General features: G+C 33.6%; 1 protein-coding gene across 7 annotated transcripts in view; it reads left to right on the forward strand.

Moving 5' to 3' along the window:
* LOC142323287 (T-box transcription factor TBX1-like) overlaps positions 1–23,759 on the forward strand; it is a 96,327-nt gene that overhangs the window by 47,930 nt on the left and 24,638 nt on the right. For all 7 annotated transcript variants that reach the window (XM_075362740.1, XM_075362734.1, XM_075362737.1 and 4 more), the window contains 3 exons: positions 13,472–13,640; positions 14,652–14,768; positions 18,426–18,582. In XM_075362740.1, coding sequence (XP_075218855.1) covers positions 13,472–13,640; positions 14,652–14,768; positions 18,426–18,582 — 443 coding nt within the window. The remainder of the gene's footprint in view (positions 1–13,471; positions 13,641–14,651; positions 14,769–18,425; positions 18,583–23,759) is intronic.

Raw genomic sequence — 23,759 nt, forward strand, 5'->3', positions numbered from 1 at the left:
CTTTAATTTTGAAGCACTTTTTTAACAAATAAATAAATAATTACGATGACAGTGTTTTACGTAAAAAAATTATAGAAATATTTTTTGAAATTTTGCCAGGACTTCTTTCATCGGTTTCTTCCATTTGTATCTTTTTAAATAGCCAGAGCTAAAATAACAATTCTTCGTAGTTAATTGTGTATTCTTTTCTAATCTAGTCTATCTTATTTTCTGTTCTTACAGCTAGCATTATCGATAAGAATTTTATTTAAAAGAGAAAAGGAAAAACCTTAATCGAATTTCTACAGGCTATTTGATATTAATAAATATTCTTTTAAAATGTCCAACTTTAGCTGTACGATACGGTAAACCAGATTTAAGGCGACCGGATCACGTTTAATAGATACGAACAGTTGTTTAAGTTTTCGGTAGAATTTCGAATGCGTTTCCTCGGGGTAAGACTATTTTTAATTTAATACAAACATTATTGTTCGTACCCTGTAAGGGTTAAAGATATACAGCAGTATATTTTATTATATAATGTATATTTAAGATTTGTAATTTTATATTAATAAAAAAAATACCTTCCCAAAATGCCGTCGTATGAATTCGTTGATGCACATTAAAATGACGCATTTCGATACATACCATTGGATTATCATGGAGGCTTTTAAATATATTAACAATATGTAATTTTACATTAAAAAGCACATAAACCTTAGGTTTTTTCTTAAACACGGTTACAGAACTTTGTTATTTTTTTAAATCATTAGATACTATTTTAAGAAAATTAAGAATGATAAATATGTTATTGTTTGGAAAAATATGCCAAGGAATTTTTGAAAAACAATTAATGAAAAATAATCTGCTATTTTATCTTAAATCCCTTGATGTTTCTTAAAACGTCTATTTCATAGGAAGAAAAATTTAAACGCAAGACATAATTCGTTCGTTAATTTTAATACACTGTATAACCAACCTATTTAAAAACAAAAATTTAATAGATGTTTAACTTATATCGATTATTTAATATACAAATTTTGAAATGTGTTACAATTTAGTCTTAATGAATCGGGTCAAATCCGAGATCCATAACCTTTAAAACTTATCGAACCCCACGATGACATTCAAAACCTATTCAACCTAAGATATACGTTAGGGAGAAAGAGTAGTGAGGCTGGAAGGATGGAAAAGGAGGTAAAGAGCTCTATTCAAGAATAATTTTGGTAAACCAAAATATCTGGTCGTTAGTAGAGAGGATGGGAATTTTTCGAGGATAAGTCTATTCCTTATCGCTCGAGAGATAAATAATTGTGCTGGAGGCCCAGAAAAGGAAATCCCTAAAACATACAACGGACTTTACATATAGACGACAAATTACAACCAGTCGCAGAAGACTCTTGGACTAATGAAGATAGGTGAGTTTGCTGTACGAGTTGATCCACACAGCACCCTCAATACCTCAAAGGGTGTTGGGGTGTACGGAGCCGGAGATTGTAGAAGAGTTGACACCTCAGGAAGTTATTGAATGCCAAAGGCTGAACATGAGGAGGAACGGCAAAGTTCTTCCATCTGCATCTCATGTCCGTACTTTCAATAAACCAAGCCTCCCGGAGAAAGTGCGGGCAGGAATACACCGTCAGGACGTGCGGGCTTTTGTGCCGCAACCCATGAGATGTTTCAGGTGTCAACGTTTTGGCCACACCGTTGTTTGGTGTGAAAGGCCACAAATATGCATGTGTGGTGAGGAAATTCACGAAGGAGAACCATGCAAGGATCCTCCTTCAGATGTAAACTGCAAAGGACAGCATTCCTGTAGATCAAGAAACTGTCCTATTTACAAAGACGAGGTGGCTATGCAGGAAGTCGAAACCCTGCAGAAGGTCAGCTACTTCGAAGCAAAGAAGATTGTAAGCGCACGCAAGCCTAGAGAAACAACAACTTATGTCCAGGCTGCGGCTGCGGTTCCTGCTCCAACTGATGTTGATACAGACCAGCTTCTCGGCAAACTTGGCCCCACGTTGGCTACCATGATTGAGAGAATAGTAGATAATAGAATGAAATCTCTCACTCACAAGGAATTTAAAAAGCCTTTGATAAAAGTACAGCCTCCACAGGCTACGTCGACTATGAATAAAAGCGAATCTGACAAGACACCTACTAAACCAGAGGTAAAAGTAAGTTTGCGTGACATATTGGATGATGGTGCAAGGAGAGTGACTGCTTCGCAGACTTCTACGGAGGCTCCCAAGCCTCCTACAACCGAGATGGACTCTAAACCACGGAGGCCACAAAAACTACACAGGGGAAACCTGTTTCCTCCCTGATTGAGGCAGTGACTAGTGCAACTCCTAATGCGGGGGTCTCTGAGGTTGCCGCCTCTCAATCGGCGCCTGAACTAGGCGCCGATCCATGTTCATCGTCGTCCGCGGCTTCGATGGTGTCCGATTCGGAGGGCGGGAGCTATGCCAGCGATGACTTCCTTATCGAACACGAAGCTGTTTGACAAATGGAAAAGAAGAGGAAGAAAGGATAGCCGAAAGGTAAACCAGGAAATTAATAATTTAAAAAATTAGCGAGTCGATAATTCAATGGAACATTAATGAATGTTTGTCAAACATCCATGAGCTCCAACGCTTGGTGTATGATATAGACCCATTTGTGTATGCCTGCAAGAAACACATTTCTGCCGAAATAAAAATTTCCAATTAAGAAGATACAATATATTTAGGCGAGATCAAACGCCAAATATAAGAGTTAGAGGTCGAGTAGCCATATTAACATCGACTAGAGCTACCACTGAAGCTGTTGATCTAAACGCAAATCTACAAGCGTCCGCTTCAGATCACTATCTGTTGCATATACTTGCCGAATTTTGATTGGAAGGAGGATGATATAGCACGATTAATTGCTTAGCTTCCGCCCCCCATATTAATGGTTGGTGACTTCAATGCACATAATTCTCTTTGGGGGTCCGATCGAGTAGATCCCTAGATCCCCCTGGAAGAGAATTGGAAAAGTTCCAGCCGAATTCTGATTTCATTATCTTAGATGGTTCAGGAACGTTTTTTAATGCCAGAAATGGATCGACGTTCTGTAAAGATCTAGCACTTATAAGTGGATTGATAGCACCGAGTTACACTTTCCATGTTTTAGAGAATCTACATGGAAGCGATAATTTTCCGGTGCAAATTGTAACTGACGTTACAAGAAAAATATATCCCATCTCTAAAAGAGGGCTGTTTGATAAGGCAGATTGGACGAGCTTCACAGCTAGGACGATACTCCCGGAAACAACTAGAGTTATTGAAGCCGATGTCGACGCTATAACTAATACCATACTTGACTCAGCATAAAGATATATTCCCAGAACATCTGGGAAACTCAAGAAGCGACGCGTTCCGTGGTGGAACAATGAAATAAGTGAAGCTATTAAAAGAAAGAAAAAAGTGTATAACGCTTTTAAGAAACGTCCAACATTAGAAAACCTAATTGCCTTTAAAAAATACAGGGCGTATGCAAAAATACGTATGACAAATGCTAAACAACGATCCTGGCAGCAATACGTGTCATCCATTAACAGAAATACGACTGCATCAGACGTTTGGAAGAAAGTGAGAACTATTTGTGGGCGTACAAACTTTACTCCCTTAACTTGCCTTCAATATGAGGTTAGAGATACTCCAAACGAAATTGCAGAGTTACTAGCCAATCGTTTTAAACAAGCAAGCAAAACGGCTAATTACGATGAATATTTCAGAACACAAAAAACAGAACTTGAAGGTCTGCTAAATTTTACAAATGAAATCAATTATTCATATAATGTACCATTCAAAATAGAAGAATTTATGAAAGCGTTGCAGAAAGCCGGCAACACAGCTGCTGGTCCGGATGAAATAAATTATGTCATGATCAGACAGCTGAATACCACTGCAAAACGTTGATTGTTAGAACTATATAATCAGATATGGCGGGATGGAATGTACCCGCAGCAGTGGAAAAAAGCACATATTATTCTAGTTCCAAAGAAAGATAAAAATCTAACAGATCCCAATAGTTGCCGTCCTATTTCTTTGACGTGCGCTATGAGAAAAGGTTTTGAAAAAATGGTAAATAATCGACTCGTTTGGATTTTAGAAAAAGAAAATCTGTTATCCTCACATCAAGCAGGTATCAGACAATACCACTCAACTAGTGATCAAATGATTAACTTAGAGAACAAAATATAATACAGGTTTATCACAAGAAAACATTGTGTCCGAGTCTTCTTTGATCTTCAGAAGGCATTCGATATGACCTGGCGACATGGAATAATGCTTCAAATACATGAATGGAGCATTCGTGGTAATATGCCAGTTTTACTCAGCAACTATATGAACGACCGTACTTTCCAAGTACTCGTCAACAACGAATATTCATCAGAAAAAAGATTGGAAAATGGCATACCACAAGGCCCGCCGTTGAGCGGTACCTTGTTCACGATCGCCATCAATAAACTAATATTAGCCATTCCAGCAGAAATCAGCAAAAGTGTTTATGTCGATGAACTGGCAATTGTGTATGCCTGTATGCATGCAAAACTACAACTTTGGTGAAGTACAAATTGCAACGAGTGATAAACGCCCTCAACGAAGTTGCGAGGAATAATGATTTCAAATTTTCACCAGAGAAAATTTTCTCTGATGAGAAAGAAGTGGTGGTAAGAAGTGTCTACACTTCTATAGGAAGAGAATTCCTCACCGAAGTCCTGTTTTGACCATCGACGACTAGCGGCCTTGTCAACGGCGGAGGGCTGGATGGACATTCAAAATTTAAAGATTTCTGTGCCCAAGACGAATTTTATGCTTCTCTAGGGTGCAAACAAATTATCGTACAGTCGAAACCCCCACATTAAGTATAAAGGCTGTGTAATAAGCCGAGTGAGAGTTCATAAGTTTTGTTTGATGAGAAGTTGCTGTTTAGCAACTATATTAGCCAAGTAGCGGCGGACGCCGTCTCAGTGATGCACAAACTTAGGAGGATTGCTCGGAAGGACTATGGATTGTCTGTCCGTCAAATGTACTTGGTTTACCGAGGTGTCTTCGAAAGATCTCTTACGCGGCGCCCGTTTGGGCACATAGGATAGATATGAATAGAACACTTGTTCAAAATTTAAGGAGTTCCCAGCGCAGAGCCTTAATTGTACGCACTGGTGTTTTTAAAACAACCTCCTACGAGGCTACCACAGTATTGGGAAAGGCTCTCCCAATCGATTTAGTGGTGAAAGTTCGGGCAGCCTTGTGGAGATTGCGAAGAGATAGGGAGGCCGAGATATTTGGGATGCGGTTTCGGGCCGGGCCAGTACCGGAACGGAACGGTGTTCACAATGCACCGGATCTAAATTTCATTCAGTCGCCCATCTCCCGCCTGCGGAAGAGGCTGCAGAGTCTCGCAATGGAAGCACGGCAGCTGGAATGGGACACTACGACTAAGAGAATATTCCTGTTCAAGTTTATACGGGATCTGGGGAGATGATATGCCTCGAGTTCGTTTTTAAGGGCAACGAGTGCCCAGGTGCTCACCAATCATGTTAATTTGAACCAATATCTGTTTCGGTTCCTTCTGGCAGCTGATGAGCTGTGCCTCTGCGAGGAGGTCCAATCAAATGAACACCTGATGTTGGACTGCTCTGCTCTTGGTGGGGGGGGGGGCAGAGACCGGGCCACCCTAGAACTTAGAGTCAAGGGGAAAATTGGCAACTCACAAGCGGCGAGTCAATGTGGCGAGAGCCGCATTGTCGGACCGTGTGGGAGTTCCTTGATGCGGTTGCTATGTTCAACCGACATCAGTAGGTTACTTAAGGGAAAGACTCCTAACGCACTGCTGTGGGAAGCTAACCTTTAGATATATGGCTGACCACCAGCCAATTAGGGCTCCAAGCGCTTTAATATGGTGGACAGGTACTTGCTGGTATCCAGCGACCTAGGCGTGGTAGCGAATTGCTGTCTAGACAAAGTAAATTTTAATTTACGGATGTCATAAATATTTTTAGTAGTTGACGGGGTGCGCCTACCCATCTTAGTTAATATAAGACAAGTGAGCAGTTGGGACACGTAAGCCGGTGGTGTATGGCACCGCGATTAGTCCGCTCACGCTGTTGGGTAAGCTCTAGGAGCTATTTAGGACACTGGTCGCTAAACTGTTTCGTGGCTCAGTAGCCATTTGTGGCACAGACATTCGGTCTTATGCTTTAGGGCGACCGAATGAGGCTGTGGCGGAAAAATGCCAAGCAAAATGCATATAACCATCGATAGTCGTCGATGGTTATATGACCACCGACGACTATCCAATAAAATACAATTGCGAGTTTTAGGTCTGTTACTGGATAAATCCCTTACATATATAGGACTTGATTGATAGGTGCAAAACAGCCATAAAAATTATTAAATCTTTATCCAACATCAATTGGGGCTTAGATAAAGATAAGATAGAGTTTGACCACGGATGTATTGCATATTCATCCGCTAGAAAGTCGCATTTACGAAAGTTAGACGTAATTCATAATAGCGGAATAAGATATGCCACAGACGCATTCCGAACAAGTCCGGCGAGTAGTCAAATGTCGGAAACCGGAATAATGCCACTATATTATAGAAGAGACATCTTATTGCCAAGATATGCGACAAATATATGGGACTTTCCTACCCATATAAATAATAAAACTTTCAACAATCATCCTTTGGTTGCATTATATGAACATCGTGCTACCTATTCCAGACCAGCCGGAATAAGGTATCACGAATTGACAAGAAAATATGAAATTGCTTTACCAGAGACATTAGCAATTTTTACAGGAGAAATACCGCCATGATTTTTGCCATGGCGGTATTTCATGGCGGTAGCCTTGTATTTACCACTGGTAAAAACCAGTGGTAAATACAAGACTAGATCTCTCTCGTAGAAAAAACAAAAGAGAAGCGAGCAGTAATCATCCAACAGGAATTTTTGTCAACTGTCAGTAATTATGAAGAATACATTAAAATTTATACTGACGGTTCTAAAACCGAATATGGTATTGGATGCTCCATATAATGGAAAAGCCCATTTTTTAAAATTGTCAGATATGGCAACTATTTATACGGCAGAACTTATTGCTATACAGCAATCTACTCGCTACTCGGAACACTTCTGCGAAGAGAGAGTGCTAATTTGTTCCGACTCTATAAATGTACTTACTGCAATTCGGAACAAGAACATTAAGGATGTTCTTATTGAAAACATTTTGTTTATTTTGTCCGTTTTAAATAAACGAGGACTGCGATGTGTATTTGTATGGACTCCAGGGCATGCTACTATTGCAGGGAATAAAAATGCAGACGAAGCTGCCAGAAAGGCGACAGTCTGTGATAACCTGGATATAATTCCTGTTCAAGTGGTAAATGTTAAAAATTGTCTAACCAATTCAATAAGAAACCGGTTAAGTAATGATTAGAAAAGATTAAATACAATGCTACACTCAGTTAAAACTTATCCATATAAATGGAAGAGCGACGTGAAGCTCTTGTTCTCACCGAGAACAAGTGGTGGTGACCAGACTTAAAATCGGTCACACGCGAATAACAAATTCATATTTGTTAACCGGCGAAGAAAGACCAATCTGCGGTGTTTGTAATAAAGCACTTACAGGAAGCATCTAATGGAAGAGTGTACCACATATGAGGACCTCAGAAAGAGGTTCGGTCAAAGAAATCGTATTGCTACTGATTTGAGAAATGGAAATGAAGAAAATATAGTTGCGGATCTGCACGCCAGTGGACTATTAACAAATCTATAAGGAAAGTCAACCTGTGTTAAGAAATCTCTAAACGAAGTAATTTAATTTTATATGTATGTATTTTAATTTTTATATGTATAAAAAAAATGGGGAGTCTTGAAGCGTGGCAGTTATATGCCGGGAGGTAGCCCTCTTGCCTAGGGCGCCCGGGCTCGCCTTCACGCAAGAGTGGGGGAGTCAGGGCGTATCCGATGATGGCATGGGAAACCTTCGAGGGTGGACAGATGGCGTGGGGCAAAGGGTATGCGCAAGGCATGCATGGAGCTAGCTAGGTCAGGACCGGGAAGGGCAGCCTCCCCGCCAGGGGTTCTTTGGCCCTCTTGAATAGGTGGTCGAAATGCTCCTATGACGCGAGGGTGACCCTGATGGGTAACGTCCTACGGGACAATTTATAGGGGGGAGTCAACTGCCACGGCATCCTAGGGCGACTGATGTGCTGCTTAATGGCGGTTCCGGTTGCCCCGGAGGTGCTTAAATAAAACAAGGGATATAAAAATGAAATGTTGGTATTGACAAGCCGTTCTTTTTCATTTATATCTTCGTGTTTTATTTATTATTTTTAATTTTAATATCGGGGCCCTTTACACCCTTAAGTGTTTTTAGTGTTTGTTTAAATGTTCTGTCTTGTCTATTTTGGTGTTTTTTAAATAAAATGTAAGGGCCCTTTACACCCTTACATATGACGAATCTGATTGCGATTTATACCCTATTTTAAAGAATGTGATGAGGGCTAATGACCGGTGAAGTCGATGCCCATATAACAAAAAAAAAAAATAATAATAATAATGAAATATGTCAGAAAATAACAAAAACCTGTAACCAAACAGTCGATGGAGAGATTTGCTTTGTAAGTCTGCTTGGAATTGGTTGAAAAGTTCCTTAACATTTGTGTCTGCATCCGTAAAGCATCACTTTACTAAACTTATTCTTCTTTCAACGAAGTAACAATATGCACTGAACCCATTTAAGTTTTTTATCGTTAATGTTAGGTTGGATAATTTATTGTAACTATGATATTCCGGTTTTGAAAACATTAGAAAGATTGCTGTCGGACAGATTTACCCATACACATATTAATTGTTTTATATGTAACGTATTCCGTTTTAAATACATATAAAACGAGTGATAAATTGTTCGAAAAAGAATTTAAAATTGAATATTGTTTAAACGCGTGCAATAAATGAAGGTTAGGAATTTTTAAAGTTTATCTTAAAATAACTCGGACGATTTATTTTTTAGTACATCGATGAAATTTACACTGCTGTACGACAGTAAAAATCTCCCGTAAATAAGTAGTTAAATTTTCACGAATTACGCCATCCACCGGTCAAACCGAATTATTTGCACTGTTCAATCGTATTTTAAAAAAATGTAGAAACTATTTCTTGATCTTTTCAGTTTTACTTTATATAAGCCGACTTTCAACTTATAAAAATATGAAATAGAGTATTCGCGGCCTGTATGCAGAATTAGTTTTTCAGTTCCGCTTAAAAATTGTTTAATATTTCTATATGTTCCCATTCGGCTCAAAATAACGGTTATGAAAATGTATTTAGCACGTTTTCTAGTACATTTTTTAAACGTAATCTTTTTTCATTCTGTAAATTATTTTTTTGACAAGAAATTTGTATATGATGAAAAGGTTCAGCGAAACTTTTAAATAATTTTTAGGCGAGTGGTGGATGCAAAAACGACAAATAATTCATAATTTTCCCATCGATTAAGTAATCGTAGAAAAACATTATAGATAAAGGGTGTGATTATTTCAACATTTTTTTAGATCTAATGCCGGAGAAAAAATTATACAATACGCGAGATCAACCGTAAAGGGTTTTGGATGGATCAAAAACAAAACATGTGTGTTAATAACAAATTTCTACCCCCTTCCTTTTTTAATTATTATTTTATTTTATTAATGAGAGGAAGCGGAAGGGGCCTATTTTTACAATTTTGGGTTACCATGTGGAAGACTTACGAAGGAACTAAGTTTTTTAATGAATTTTTGGTTTTATGATCCGAAAATTGCAAATAGATGTTTGACGTGTGATTTATTAATATTAACGTAAACTAAGATCCTTCATTTAATAGCGATTTAAATCTAAAAACACATATCTGTTCAGAAAACATCTAAATTGTTCATAGGTTTTGAAAACGTGAAATTTTTAAGTTGCAATTCCTTTTATGTACACGTAAAGTAGTCGGACTTACAAATCAGACTTCAGACTTTTAGGTTCTGCGTTTCTGCTAAAATTTCTGCTGACATTCTATGCGGGTTATTCCAATTTTCTCTGTAAGGGTTTCAATAAATCCTAAAAAATATACTTTATACCATTCTCTAGAAAGAAAATTAAATAATTAAACTACAATTAAAAATAGGTAAGTTTTCTCAGTAATTTTTCTGAAATATCACTAACTAGTAAATAGAAAATAATAAAAACATTTATCTTTTTATTTTTTTTAACCGTACATAAATATAAAACACAAAAAAGCCATTAAAAAAGACGTTGAAAATCTGGGGTTTTATTTTAATTGTGATTAAACATTTTAGGGTATATTATAAGACTTACGAAAATCCTTTATTCCTTGTTAAATTGTCTTACTTAAGATGATTTAAAAAATTTTAAGACGGTCTTTACTACCGTAAATTATTCGTAATACGATCCAGATAAAACCATTTTGAAGCCAAAGGTTATAAAAAGATCTAAAATCAGTGACTAATTGAGCTAAGGGTCAACAGATTTGATCCCTAATAACAAAAGCGCTTCTCTCGACCGTTCTTTTCTTTCCTGTCAACACTGCAAATAAGATATATCGATCTATATTTATCAAAACTACGTTAGAAAAATCTAGCTATACACGTCAGCAATATTTTACTGATGAATAGGGAATAAAAAATTATAACTACCGTGCGAAATTTCTCAATTATTTTTTATTGTTGTAAAGATTTTTTTATAATTCTCGGAACATTTTTTCAGCACTTTCTACTAAAATAATCCACCCAGATAAAATATTCTGATTATCAAAATCTTAGAAACTGTATTTCTAAAAGAAATAATTTATTATATTAAAATTTTAATTTTCTCGCATTAGAGATACATTTTTTAATAGCGTTAAAGATTCTAATCCAATTTTCGTTTTCAGTTAAAGATTTAATCCAAATTTCGTAGTTCGTCAGATGCAGATATCGTTATACGAACTAGGGTGCGTGTACAGCTATTTTTCAAGATGGATTTTAACCGATTCGGGGATCATAAAAACGTAAGATCACAGAAAATCGATGTCGATCTTTTCCCTGATTTTTCATTTTCGTTAGATTCCCTTATCGGAAATTAAAATAATTACTTTTCTTATATTGAGAAATATAAACCCCTCTACTATAAGATTACTTCAAAAATGGTTATGTTAACTTATTAGAGGCTTATTTTCAAAAAAAAAAAAAGTATTACGTCAATTTTTAAAATAATCATCTATTACCTTTGAACGCGTTAAATATTTCCCAAGTTGTACAATGTTTTAGTTATCTATAAGACCCAAATTCGAGTAGTTGAAGTAGTTGAAACTATAAAAAATATCTTAGCATGTTTTAATTAACGGCCTAAACATTTTTAGAAAGTCTAAAATCAGATCTATTTCTACTTTGAAAGTCCTAAATCTTTAATTTTATTTTATTTCGTTATTTAAAAAAATTCTTTGTTGATATATTATAAATAATGCATCTCGAAATCGGATCAAATTGATTCTATTAGTCAATTAAAAATACTTATAAAGCAAATAATAAAATAAAATAGTAATAAAACTTCTTTTTATAAAGCTCGTACGAACTTTATTTCATTTAATTTGTTTTAATTAATTTTTTTTTACTTTATCGTCGGGAAAACTACTGTGGCATAATTCTTTCTTTTATTTCGACTTTCTTTAAAGCTGTTTTTCCGTTGATTATTTAACTATAAATATAGTGAAAGAGATAATTAGTGTCTGTACTCCATTAAAAAGGTAAATCTTCTTCTTTATGAATTCAAGGAAATACAATACCGTGGTATCGAAAACGTTAAAATTATTTGTATTTATTTTTTTGTATAAATTATTGTATTATTTGGTACGAATATAACTGTGTATATAATATAATCTTACCAGAAAAACATGTACTCTTCTACAGAGAATTAAAAAATAATTTACAGCATTTATTTATAGTTTTTATATTCTATAACAGTTTTCATTTAGATAATCACAGAGTTAAGAATAATGAAAAAAGACTAACAATAAAATAAAAAAATGATGCCAAACATTAATTTTAAAATTAATAACAATATAAAAATATTCTGTGCATCATAAAAATTTTTAAATAATATTTTACGATTTAATTTGATGGGGCTAAACTATTCTGATCGATTTTATCAGTAGAACAGAATAAACTGCAGTTTTTAACAATTAAGTGACTTAAACTACGGTCTATGGCCCCCTAACTTCTGTGAACATTGCGGTACATTGTGACTTTGTCCGGATGTATGAATAATTTTGGTAGAAAGGTTTTAAATAACACAGTTTAACGCGACAAAAGCGCAGGGAGCCCTTTTATAAATTGAAATTATCTTTCACTTTCATAATGTTTACCGTGAACTAAGATAAATCGCTAAAAACTGTAATCGGTAAAAGAGAAAGGCCAAGATTTTTTGGTACGTATGTTAACTTCTCCACCAAAAACTTCCTTTCTTCTGAGATTGAAGAAAAAATTTTAACATTCTCCTTAAGTCAGTTCTTATGATAAAATGGAATCATCGGAAAGAAACGAACCGAAATACATAGATGTCTAAAATGATAGAGACTGAATATAAATTGAGTAGATTGAATACTATTAGAAGTGATGTAATTATATATTACATTGGAAATACGAAAATAGTAATTTATGTTTATTATTATCTGATTTATTTTTTCTTTGTTAGTCATTTCAGCGGTTATATGCACTTTTACTTGTTTTTGTTCTGCACCGATCTCTAAATCCGTATTTGTTACATTCTATCTGTTTTACGAGTGGGTTTATATTCTAATCTTCGATTACCGTTACAATCTCTAACCCTGGATATCTTTATCTTTAAATACGGCCCACCGACTTGTTTAGTCAATTTTTTTTTTCATTTTTGATTAATTAAAAAAATCTCTTTATCTGTTTCCAACATTCTCTTGTGCAACAGCGTATTTTAAAAATTTCTTTCTGGTTTTCTTACGTCGTTTATTATTATAAAAAACTATACATAAGTACATCTCACCGTACGGAGATATACTATGCGATTTGGTTTTTGTTCAGACAAAATCCTTTAAATAATTCCTAATTCTGTGTTTAAAAATAGTAGATGATTTCTGCAAAAAAGCTCGGCAGTCTTGTGCAAGTACGTCTCCTGTTTCTCCTGTTTGTGCTTCTAACTACCCTCCTTACTTTATACGTTCTTCGCAGTCTTCAAAGTTGCATATAAGCGATAAGTCCCGTCGACCACCGACGTATTTTATTCTGTTAACTTTAATGTTTAATTCATTAGCTTCCTTTCTGTCGCATTTATTATTATTTTTATTCTTATAATGACAACGTATAAACCGGTTTGAAAATTACGAACAAGATTATTCTATGCGATTACTAAAATTTATTAACCGGTGTATTCAAATAAAAATAATTTTTTTATGTTACAGGAGGTGACAACAACCTACAATCCTGCGGTGAAACATCGGTTAGTATCAGTTATTCTCCGGAGCATCAACACCCAGTATTAACTAATGCCAACGCGACACTAGAAATGAAACAGTTATGGGAAAAGTTCAACGAGTTGGGCACGGAAATGATAGTTACAAAAGCCGGAAGGTAAAATTAAAAAAATATATAATTGTTTATTTTAGCATACGATTTTTAAGTTCTGAAGTTACAGAAACGAGTCGCCCGATTACTGTTTAGTATCGGTGAACACGAATACGTGCATAAACAATTAATAAACTGGAAATCCTCAAATTTACGTTTTATTTATAAATTCGGCGTATTTAAAAAAAAAAAATTAAAAAGTAACAATTTTCATTACTGTCGAACCAAACGACCGAACTATTTTCCAGTTACACAGCATGTTAAATTCGACCTAGATCAAATTATTCTTTCGTTGCAAACTCTTGTTAAGTATCCAGACCGCTTAAGAGATTTACAAAAAACAAAAAAAAATTATTTAAAATTTAATTTAAGGATTTCCTTTCTGTAAAAACAATATTACTTTTAATCGGTGATTTTTAAATAGAAATAGTTAACTATACCTGAATTTACTGCATTTACTTTAATTTGTAGTGTTTTCGTTTAACAGCGAACTGTTTTAAAAATTGTTGTTTTATTTTTCGGATTTTATTTATTTAATACCTTCATAAATTTGCTTTTGTATTATTATTATATATAATTGTTAATTTTAAGTAATAATATGGGTTATAACCGCTTTTCTTATTATTAACGAATTTTATGTTTTTCGATGGTGCTGTAATAGAAATTTTTGGTGGTTTTCCTCTCTTGATCCGGGCAAACGGACAGTTACAATTTGCTACAATCCTTTGCTATAGTTTAGAGTAGCAAAGAATTTTGATCACGGACATAGTTCATCCGATCGAATAACATTTTGAAATTTCTGAAGGTTATTCTACGTGTTCGTTTAAAATTAGGAAAGCATACATTTTTTTTCATAAATACAAAATATCAACAAAAATTCGCTATCGGAAGCAGGCATGAGAAGCTTACTTTCATTTAAATGTTTTTACTTTCATTTAAATGTCCTTCTACAAAGTCACTGTATTTTGCATTGTAAGTTTATTTTTGTTTGTACGCAATACATTTTAAATGTTTCAGGAGGATGTTTCCAACATTCCAAGTTCGATTATCCGGCCTAGATCCCAACGCTGAATATATGTTAATGATGGATTTTGTCCCAGTAGATGAGAAACGTTACCGATATGCGTTCCACAGGTAATATAAATTACGGTCTCAGTCCTTTTCTCATGATTTTTATGTTTGTTTATCTATGTATATTTATGATGTATATTTTTAACTATTGGTGTCTATTAACTTATTTCTTATTTAGTAATCGGTGATTGTTAATACATAAAAATAAAATTATTTAACAACACATTTTAAGTGCTAAACTAGTGAAATTCGCTTATTTTAAATTAAAAATTAGTATTTTGAGTTTGCTTTCACAAAATAATAATTTTATTTCTCTTATCAGTTGTACGCCCTTATAGTTGTACCCTTATTAGTTGTTTGTCTAGGTAGTGTTGTGTAATTTTCAGGGTTATATTTTTGATTAAATTTTTTAATTTCCTTTTTGAAGATTTGTAGGTATATTCCAAAGAAATTTTAGCGACCTGCAGGAGAGACAGAGCTTAATAAACAGTAACGTCGATGTTTTTTTTCGGGAAATTTTAACCATTTAAATGGCGAATACATAATCGCGTTGCAAAATAAAATGGATGCTCAAAATCTTGTGAAATAGATAAACATAATCAGACAAAATTATTTTTATTGATCTGAAAATTCCAATATAGATAACAAATAAACGATAATGATGGTCTACCTTCTACCAGTTGTATTAAGAAAAAAATTAAGAGTGTTTCTTATTAAGGGACACGAATAGTTTGATCGATTGATTTTTATGATACTTCAATGTCTTCAGTTATTTGATACAAATTTGCTGAACTTGAATCGGGATCGTGGGCAGCTGTGTTCCTTGTTCGAGTAGTCGGTATACTTGTAGATTATTGCTCGCCAATCTAGGTTAATCAGAACCTGATAGTAGAATAGCGATCGGATAATATTATCGATAGCGCTAAAGTAGCTGAAAACTTGATGATCTGGCCTCGAACGGTTAATCTTCCTCGAGGGGAAGCAAGCAATCTATACACTGATTATTTTCAAACACACCGGTTAATTTCTTCGAAGGAAACACAGAATAGAATGATTGAAAAATGAAAAAAATCGATGATATCTATACACTGATTATTTTCAAACACACCGGTTAATTTCTTCGAAGGAAACACAGAATAGAATGATTGAAAAATGAAAAAAATCGATGATATTTACACACTATACAAGAATGAATTTAAATAAAACTGAAATTTTAAGGGCTTTCATTTTATAAGGTACCCAAGAAATCTATTATTGATTCGATCACAGTTTTGTTGTTTTTCAGAAAGCAATTTTTTTTTTGAGATTGCAAACAAATAATTTTTATAGCGATATATATTTCTATATATATAAAACTAAAATTTTTCTTCAGTCAGGAACATAAAAATCTCCATGGTTAACTGAAATAAGCCCGATCGACAATAAAACCTTCCCGAAACGAATCCTGGAATCAAAATCTATATTTTATGGGTTTTTGTGACTTGAATACAATTCAATTATTTAAATCGACTTTTTGAAGTCGGTGGTAAATTAACATAAATAATCGATCTTCAAAGAACTATTCAGATGAGTTTAAAAAGTCGAAATTTTTTTTTTTTTTTTTGTCTTCAGTCCTTTGACTGGTTTGATGCAGCTCTCCAAGATTCCCTATCTAGTGCTAGTCGTTTCATTTCAGTATACCCTCTACATCCTACATCCCTAACAATTTGTTTTACATATTCCAAACGTGGCCTGCCTACACAATTTTTCCCTTCTACCTGTCCTTCCAAAATTAAAGCGACTATTCCAGGATGCCTTAGTATGTGGCCTATAAGTCTGTCTCTTCTTTTAACTATATTTTTCAAAATGCTTGTTTCTTCATCTATTTGCCGCAATACCTCCTCATTTGTCACTTTATCCACCCATCTGATTTTCAACATTCTCCTATAGCACCATATTTCAAAAGCTTCTAACCTTTTCTTCTCAGATACTCCGATTGTCCAAGTTTCACTTCCATATAAAGCGACACTCCAAACATACACTTTCAAAAATCTTTTCCTGACATTTAAATTAATTTTTGATGTAAACAACTTATATTTCTTACTGAAGGCTCGTTTAGCTTGTGCTATTCGGCATTTTATATCGCTCCTGCTTCGTCCATCTTTAGTAATTCTACTTCCCAAATAACAAAATTCTTGTCGAAATTCTAAGTCGAAATTTATAGAATTCAATCATATTAATCGTTACTCTTTAGTAAGTTTCTTAAGGTGAGTTTTTCAAGTTTACTTTACTTTTATTTTTTTAGTATTATCGCTATTTAAATTATATTTAATTTAGGTACATTAACAAAAATAAAAAGATAAGGTCCCATGAATTAAGCTGTTCTGATGGAAGGCAAAAGACAAGTAGTATCTTGAAAATCAGTATAGATAATAAAAAAGGGCTTTTCTCGATAAGAAAACCAGCGCAGAGAAAATCTCTGCGTGAACTTATAAACTACGCTTCGCGTAAGTTACTACTACCGAGCGTGAGCAGTCTGGAATGCAGTTTTTCGCAACCGCTACAGTAATAATTAAAAATTACGTTCAATTAATTAATTAAAATATATTATATTAAGAATAGTAATTCAGTGTTTTATACATCGCAAATAACCTTTTTGAGAAAATACTAAAAATATCATAAGTTATAAAACAACTTATACAATTAAAAAATTTAATATATTACTTATTTAATTTTTCTTTTTTCCTACCGTTGCAATTTAGAAATGTTATCCGATATATCCTACGCCGATTATAATAAATTGGTATAAGTAATTTTTTTTTAACAATGTTATTTTATTTGTAAATAATTTAGCATTACAAATCTAACAAAGCCTGTGCATTATCTATAATTATTAATTTTACTTTTATTTGTTTAATTTGATACTTTTGGGAGAGAACAGCACGTAGATGAAGCAGCGAAAAAGTTAGGAAATAATTCGAGAATGTAGTAACAATCCGCGGAGAAAAATAATTGCGTTCAAGATATTCTGTTAGTTATAAGCGAACTAAAAACGAATCGTATCGAACAGTGTGTATTTTATCGACGGAAAAAAGTTCAATTTAAATATCTACAAGAGTAAAACAAAGATAACGAGACGCGGAAAGGGAGAATATAACGATTAGATAAACGCTAAGTTATGCGACTAGCAAAAGAGTTGTAAAATGCTCACGCAAGCTATCCCGAGGCATCAAGGCCTAGTGAGTTAATTAATAGAACGGATCGTAAGGATAAATTTTAGAGAAAAATAAAATATTAGAATACACGAACTACGATATTCAAGGGTATGAAACCAGATATTCGAGAGTACCAAGATATTCGAGGTGTGTAGGCAGGCGATGTAAAAAAATACTCGCTAAAAATAGATTTATATAGTTAATCGGTCTAGTGACTTTCCACAAAAAATAAAACTGCAATAATTACGTCATATTTTCTTCGACAAACTCCCGCAAAGGATCCACGGTATAAAAATTGCCACACGGAACAAACCGCTTACCTTTTACAGCAAAAATCCTCGCTTTTCAAGCATACGGTAAGCGACTTGCATTTCAATTTTTAATTTGGGAGAACTTACACGAACGTCAGAACAAAAAAAAAATTTCCGCCCTGTAAATTTTGTTGCGAATTGATTTTACTGATAATTAAACATAACTTTACTTTCTTAAAATTCTTTAAGTAATTTCTATTGTAAATGTTTAACAGTTCTAGTTGGGTTATAGCTGGAAAAGCCGATCCTATATCGCCTCCAAGAGTCCACGTTCATCCCGATTCACCGGCGTCTGGAGCTCAATGGATGAAACAAATAGTCTCCTTCGATAAATTAAAGTTAACTAATAATCAGCTGGACGACAATGGACACGCAAGTATTTCCTGTATTATCAGTAAAATTAGTGGCTAAAAAAAAAGTATAAAAATAGTTGGTTAAATTAATCATTTGATGCTAATTACTTTAAGATGAATATATTAAAATTTTTTCAGGTTAAATATTCGGAACAGGTTTTTTTGGATAATACGGTAAGCTATATCTCCTCACGAGGATAATTATTTCACAACACTTGGAAATTATTAGCGAGTATCATCAATGAAAATTGAAAAGTATAAAATAAGGATAAATAAATCGTATTTAATTTACCGGTTCTTGTAGATAACTCGCTACACCCGGCGGTAAGACGCATAATGTGAGAGTTTGTCATTATCCTTATTATTAGCGTATGGCCGATGACTGTATAATAGTCGATACCGTGAAAAATATTTCCCGATCGTGGTAGACAAGGTGAGATTGCGCTTCAATTGACACGGTCGGGGGTCGTGTTTTACTCTTATCGGAAACACGATGGAAGTGATTTCAGTACAATGTTCTTTCTATCCTTTATATTAGCGCATATGATTGATAGATCAATAGTGTGAATACGGTAATTTAATACTGTCCGTTGTGTAAGATAGCTTATTACTTACCTTCGACTTATCGAACCTTCTGATATTAAATCTTATTCAATTAAATGTTTTATCGGTATCGTTTCGGTTAGTTTTTACGTTTTTAACTTATGTATTTTGTAATATAGAAGGAAGCAGACCGGAGACCGTTTGTAAGATGAGTATTATAACTCGTATAATTCTGCGTTTAGAATCATCCTCCAACAGCTTCATTTGTAATAATTAATAATAATTATAATAATAAATATATTGTGGAATTACTTTTTTAAGAAGGGAAAAATAAAATAGGAGAGATAAGAAAAGAAGAAATAGTTGAGTTATCCTTATCTATCAATAAGTATGGATTATACGAATTACTAAGCTGCAAATGTAGCGGTTGTGGTACCGTCAAATTAAACAATACTTTACTTTCAATATTTACAAATTTTATAAATGTTTTCACGTGTTCTTAAATACACAAACACACACGCACATAAAAAACCTTCGCTAAGCAGATTATGAAAAAAACGTTTAATATCATTTTTTGGTAACCTACAGTAATTTTTCAGTTACTTCGTTAATGCGATTTACTTGCAGAAGTAAAACTGATATCTAAATTTATCTGGATTTTTTTAAAACTATTTCTTTGCCGATTTTAATATAGTAGTTCCCCGTACTTTTAAAATGTTATAAAGGACTAGATATCGTTATGCAGCATTTAATGAAACAAAATAATGGGTGACCGATCAACTTTCAGACAGTTTTAATTTGTTTAAATATATTTTTCATGTTGTAGAAATACACAAGTTAAGGTTGTCTGATTATTAAGTTCTCACCAGGTCTTACATCGATAAGAAAATTTTGTCCGTCAACGAAAATATTTAAATGTAGTCTGAGGGCTCTGAATATTAATTATTCTATATTAAAGAGCTCCAAGTAGTAATTATTTTATATTAAAGAGCTACCGACTGCATTTATTCATTTTTTGGCAGTCGTGTTTTTTAATTTTTATAATTATTTTTATTATTTAATACTTTTTTAGTGATCATCGTGAGAAATTCACGATTCGAAAACTTATGTCTATAACGTATTTAACGTACTGAGCCAAGTGAGGAAACTGTAAACATTTCTATTTATTTATTTAATTGGCTTATACCAATCTAAACATACAAATTTCTCATGCGATTGAGTCTCTCGAGAGACTTTTTATCGTGCGTATTATACAGCAATTTTCTGGGATCCAAACAACTAATAACTAAACTCTCCAATTGTCTAACGCGACTCAGTGCTACTTAGGCCTGGCCCTTGGCGAACATGCAAGTGGTCAGATCTACGACAGCTCTATCTAGGGTAGTCCCTTGTATGCACAGTCACAGCCCAAAACAATATTAGCGGCAGCATACGCCGATCCTCTTTTCCCTGTTCCCCTAAAGCATCAAATTCGACTATAGTGGACTCGATCCTCAATCCGATGCCGACAGCGTTACCTCTAATCGTACTGTCATCAAACTCTACAAAGACCTTTTGTGGGAGCTCGCTGTGCTCAAGCTGGTCTCGGCGTAGCGCGCGCACACACTCACACTCACACACACATATTATATATATATATATATATATATATATATATATACAAGTGACACTCCCGGCAACGTAAAAATTCCAACGCGGGGTCATACATCTAAATCGGTTCGGCCGTTGAGCTGCTACGGTGGAACAAACAAACATATACATACATACCCCCTAAATACATTACGCTCATTTTTGGGCCGTGCCGTAATAAAAATCGTCTAAACACATTTATCAGACGATTTACTACCCGTAGGCTACTTAAAGACCGATTCAGACGGAATGAATGAAACGAAAAACTAAAAATATTTTTGTAGGCTTACGTTAGTAATATGTACTGGTACATATTACTAACGTAGGCCTTTGCGCATCAATAATGATAGAAATCGAGCGATATAATACAAAATTTTAAAAATTAAATTAATTTAGTAATTATAAAAGAAACATATTAACGTTCCAAGCCCCAAATCGAATGATCGTTGAACCTTTAAATTCTATCTCGCAGAAAACAAATCTATTTCAGATATAAAGGTGTTAAACACCACCATGGCCGTGCGTGAAAACTTTAAGAATCTTTATCGTGACTTTCCATAAAAGAGTTATGTCGGCTGCGATATTTATGCAGAACAGCAACAGATCGGTGTCGGTGCTTGTCACCCGTGCTATCTTTGCTATTATAAATGTGACGCTCGTAACATTTTTACACAACATCAATGTCAGTAAGACTCCTGGGTGGTCTGATTTAAAAAAAAACTGCAAAATTGAAGCTTGGCACCTTTATGCAGTAAACAGTCGGTGGATATATATTTTTTCCTTTTTTTATAAAATGTTTCTCAAAACTGCCGCGCATACTCCGTATGCGTTATTCAGACCCGATTTCAGTCTTATTATTTTAATTTTATTAATATTAGTTTCATTTTCTAAGTTTTTTACTTTTCAAAATCGGTTTTATTTTTGGCATTTTGTTTTCTTTTATACACGTCTTTATACTGCAGTAAACATTTATTACGCAAAAGTGAAATTTGAAAAACAGTTTCTTAAGATTTATTTTTCTATTATTTCAAGTAGGATTTTCACTTCCTCTTAAAAATAGCCGAATTTCTTTTTCTTATTCGTTGAGAATGTTTTAACGTCAAATTACAATAATAACAAATAAAAATAAAGCGACAGAAGTTTTAAAGATGTAATTCTTTTTTAACGTCTGTGCAGGATCTTTTATCTTCCTTTGACGATTGTTTTTTTTTACCTCGATTGTTGTTATATTTATTTATTTATTATTGTATTTTTTTGACGATTGTTTTTTTTACTTTTATTTCAGCAAGAGGGGAATGCTTATCGCAATTCTAGCCGGGGTTTCCCTTCCAGGTAATAAACGTTAATCTCTACGGACGTTTACCGTACCTTCATCAAATTTCAGCGCATTTTGGTGATTATTTTGGCGATAGCTAGCTTTAAAAAAATATTATTTTATTATATCCAATGATCGTTTCGAATTCAAAAAATTGTAATCTATAAATTAGAATCATATTATCACGAATCCCAAAAAGGTATTTTAAAATTTGCGTTTAGATTAGATTCTTACGACCGAGTGAGCCGAGTACATTCCTCCAGAGCGAATCAAACGGTTCAACTGCGACCGCTTGAACTAAACAATAGTATTATAAACGTCAACGATCGTAACGCAATAAACACATCGTTTGGAAAACGAGTACTTAACTTGTAGGAATGTAATACCTTAATTTCTCACTCGATACCCTACAGAAAAATTAAGACTGTATTTGCATGCAGTAATAATATAACTTTTTACATTAATTATTTATAATAATTAAATAATATAATTTATAACTTATTTAATATTATATTAATAATATTTAATATATTATAATTTATAATATAATTTATTGTTTATTTATAATTTTTGATATCAGAAATTACATTTATTGTATAGCTAATTGCTGTAGGAAATTTACTCAGGTGGTAAAACTATGTTTCGGGGCAACGTAAAATCATAACATAAATGCTTATAATATGTTGTGTAGAATTATGTTCTTTAAATTAAATTTGTTTTGACTCCGAGGATCATCGATAAATAAAGTGAATATTACCTGTTTTTACGACTTGACGTTGTTATTTCAACGACGCGTCTACGATTCTTTATATAAAATAAACATTTATTTACGACTAGCAGTGTTTGATAAAATGGGATTCAGTTTTTAACCGTTTTAGACGGATAAGGTTTTCTGCAAAAGTAAACGACCCGTTTCTTGCTGTTTAAAGAGTTCTTTAAAAAATAATATAACAGAACAGGATTTAATTCGGTATATATTATATTTTTTCTAATTGTTATTTACAAAATAACACCTCAAACTCAGGCGCCTTATTTCATTAATCAGACTATAATTACAGTCTAGTTAATTTACGCAACGGTTTCGATAAAATTTTTTTCTAATCAATTAGGGTGAAACGTAGACACCTTAATCATAACAATAATAGTAATAAATAACAAATACCTTTAAGTAAAGTTAATTCATCGTCTGTATAAAGTATAATTTTATTCTAAACCAGATACTTTATAAACCGATATAAACTGGAGTAACATATTGATTTCTACATATACAAACGTATACAAATATATATATGGATATAAAAATGTTATAGACTATACTTATTTATATACATAGACAAATGCTTTGAACCGAGCTAACCGTTAAAACATGACAGGACGTAATTAATAATTGACATATAGAAGCATAGGAAGTGCATTTGGTCGGGGAGAAGCTGTTTAAGATAAATAAACAAAATGAGTTGTGGCAATCTGTGTTTATATTTGATATGGTTTGCTTTCCCTCATAAATATAAAACAACCGCGCTGTTAAATCGTTAAAGTTTTATCATCATAGTGTAAACGTTAAAATAATGCGCACATCTTTTAGCCTTTTATGTGTTTTAACGTAACATCTTATTTCTGACAGCCGATTCGTTAAAGCAACATAAGTGCGGAATACAATGTATATTGTTTTACGAATAGTTAGAAATATTATTGGTTTTTTTATACGC

This window comes from Lycorma delicatula, chromosome 4, assembly GCF_047948215.1.
Source record: "Lycorma delicatula isolate Av1 chromosome 4, ASM4794821v1, whole genome shotgun sequence".
NCBI lineage: Eukaryota > Metazoa > Arthropoda > Insecta > Hemiptera > Fulgoridae > Lycorma > Lycorma delicatula.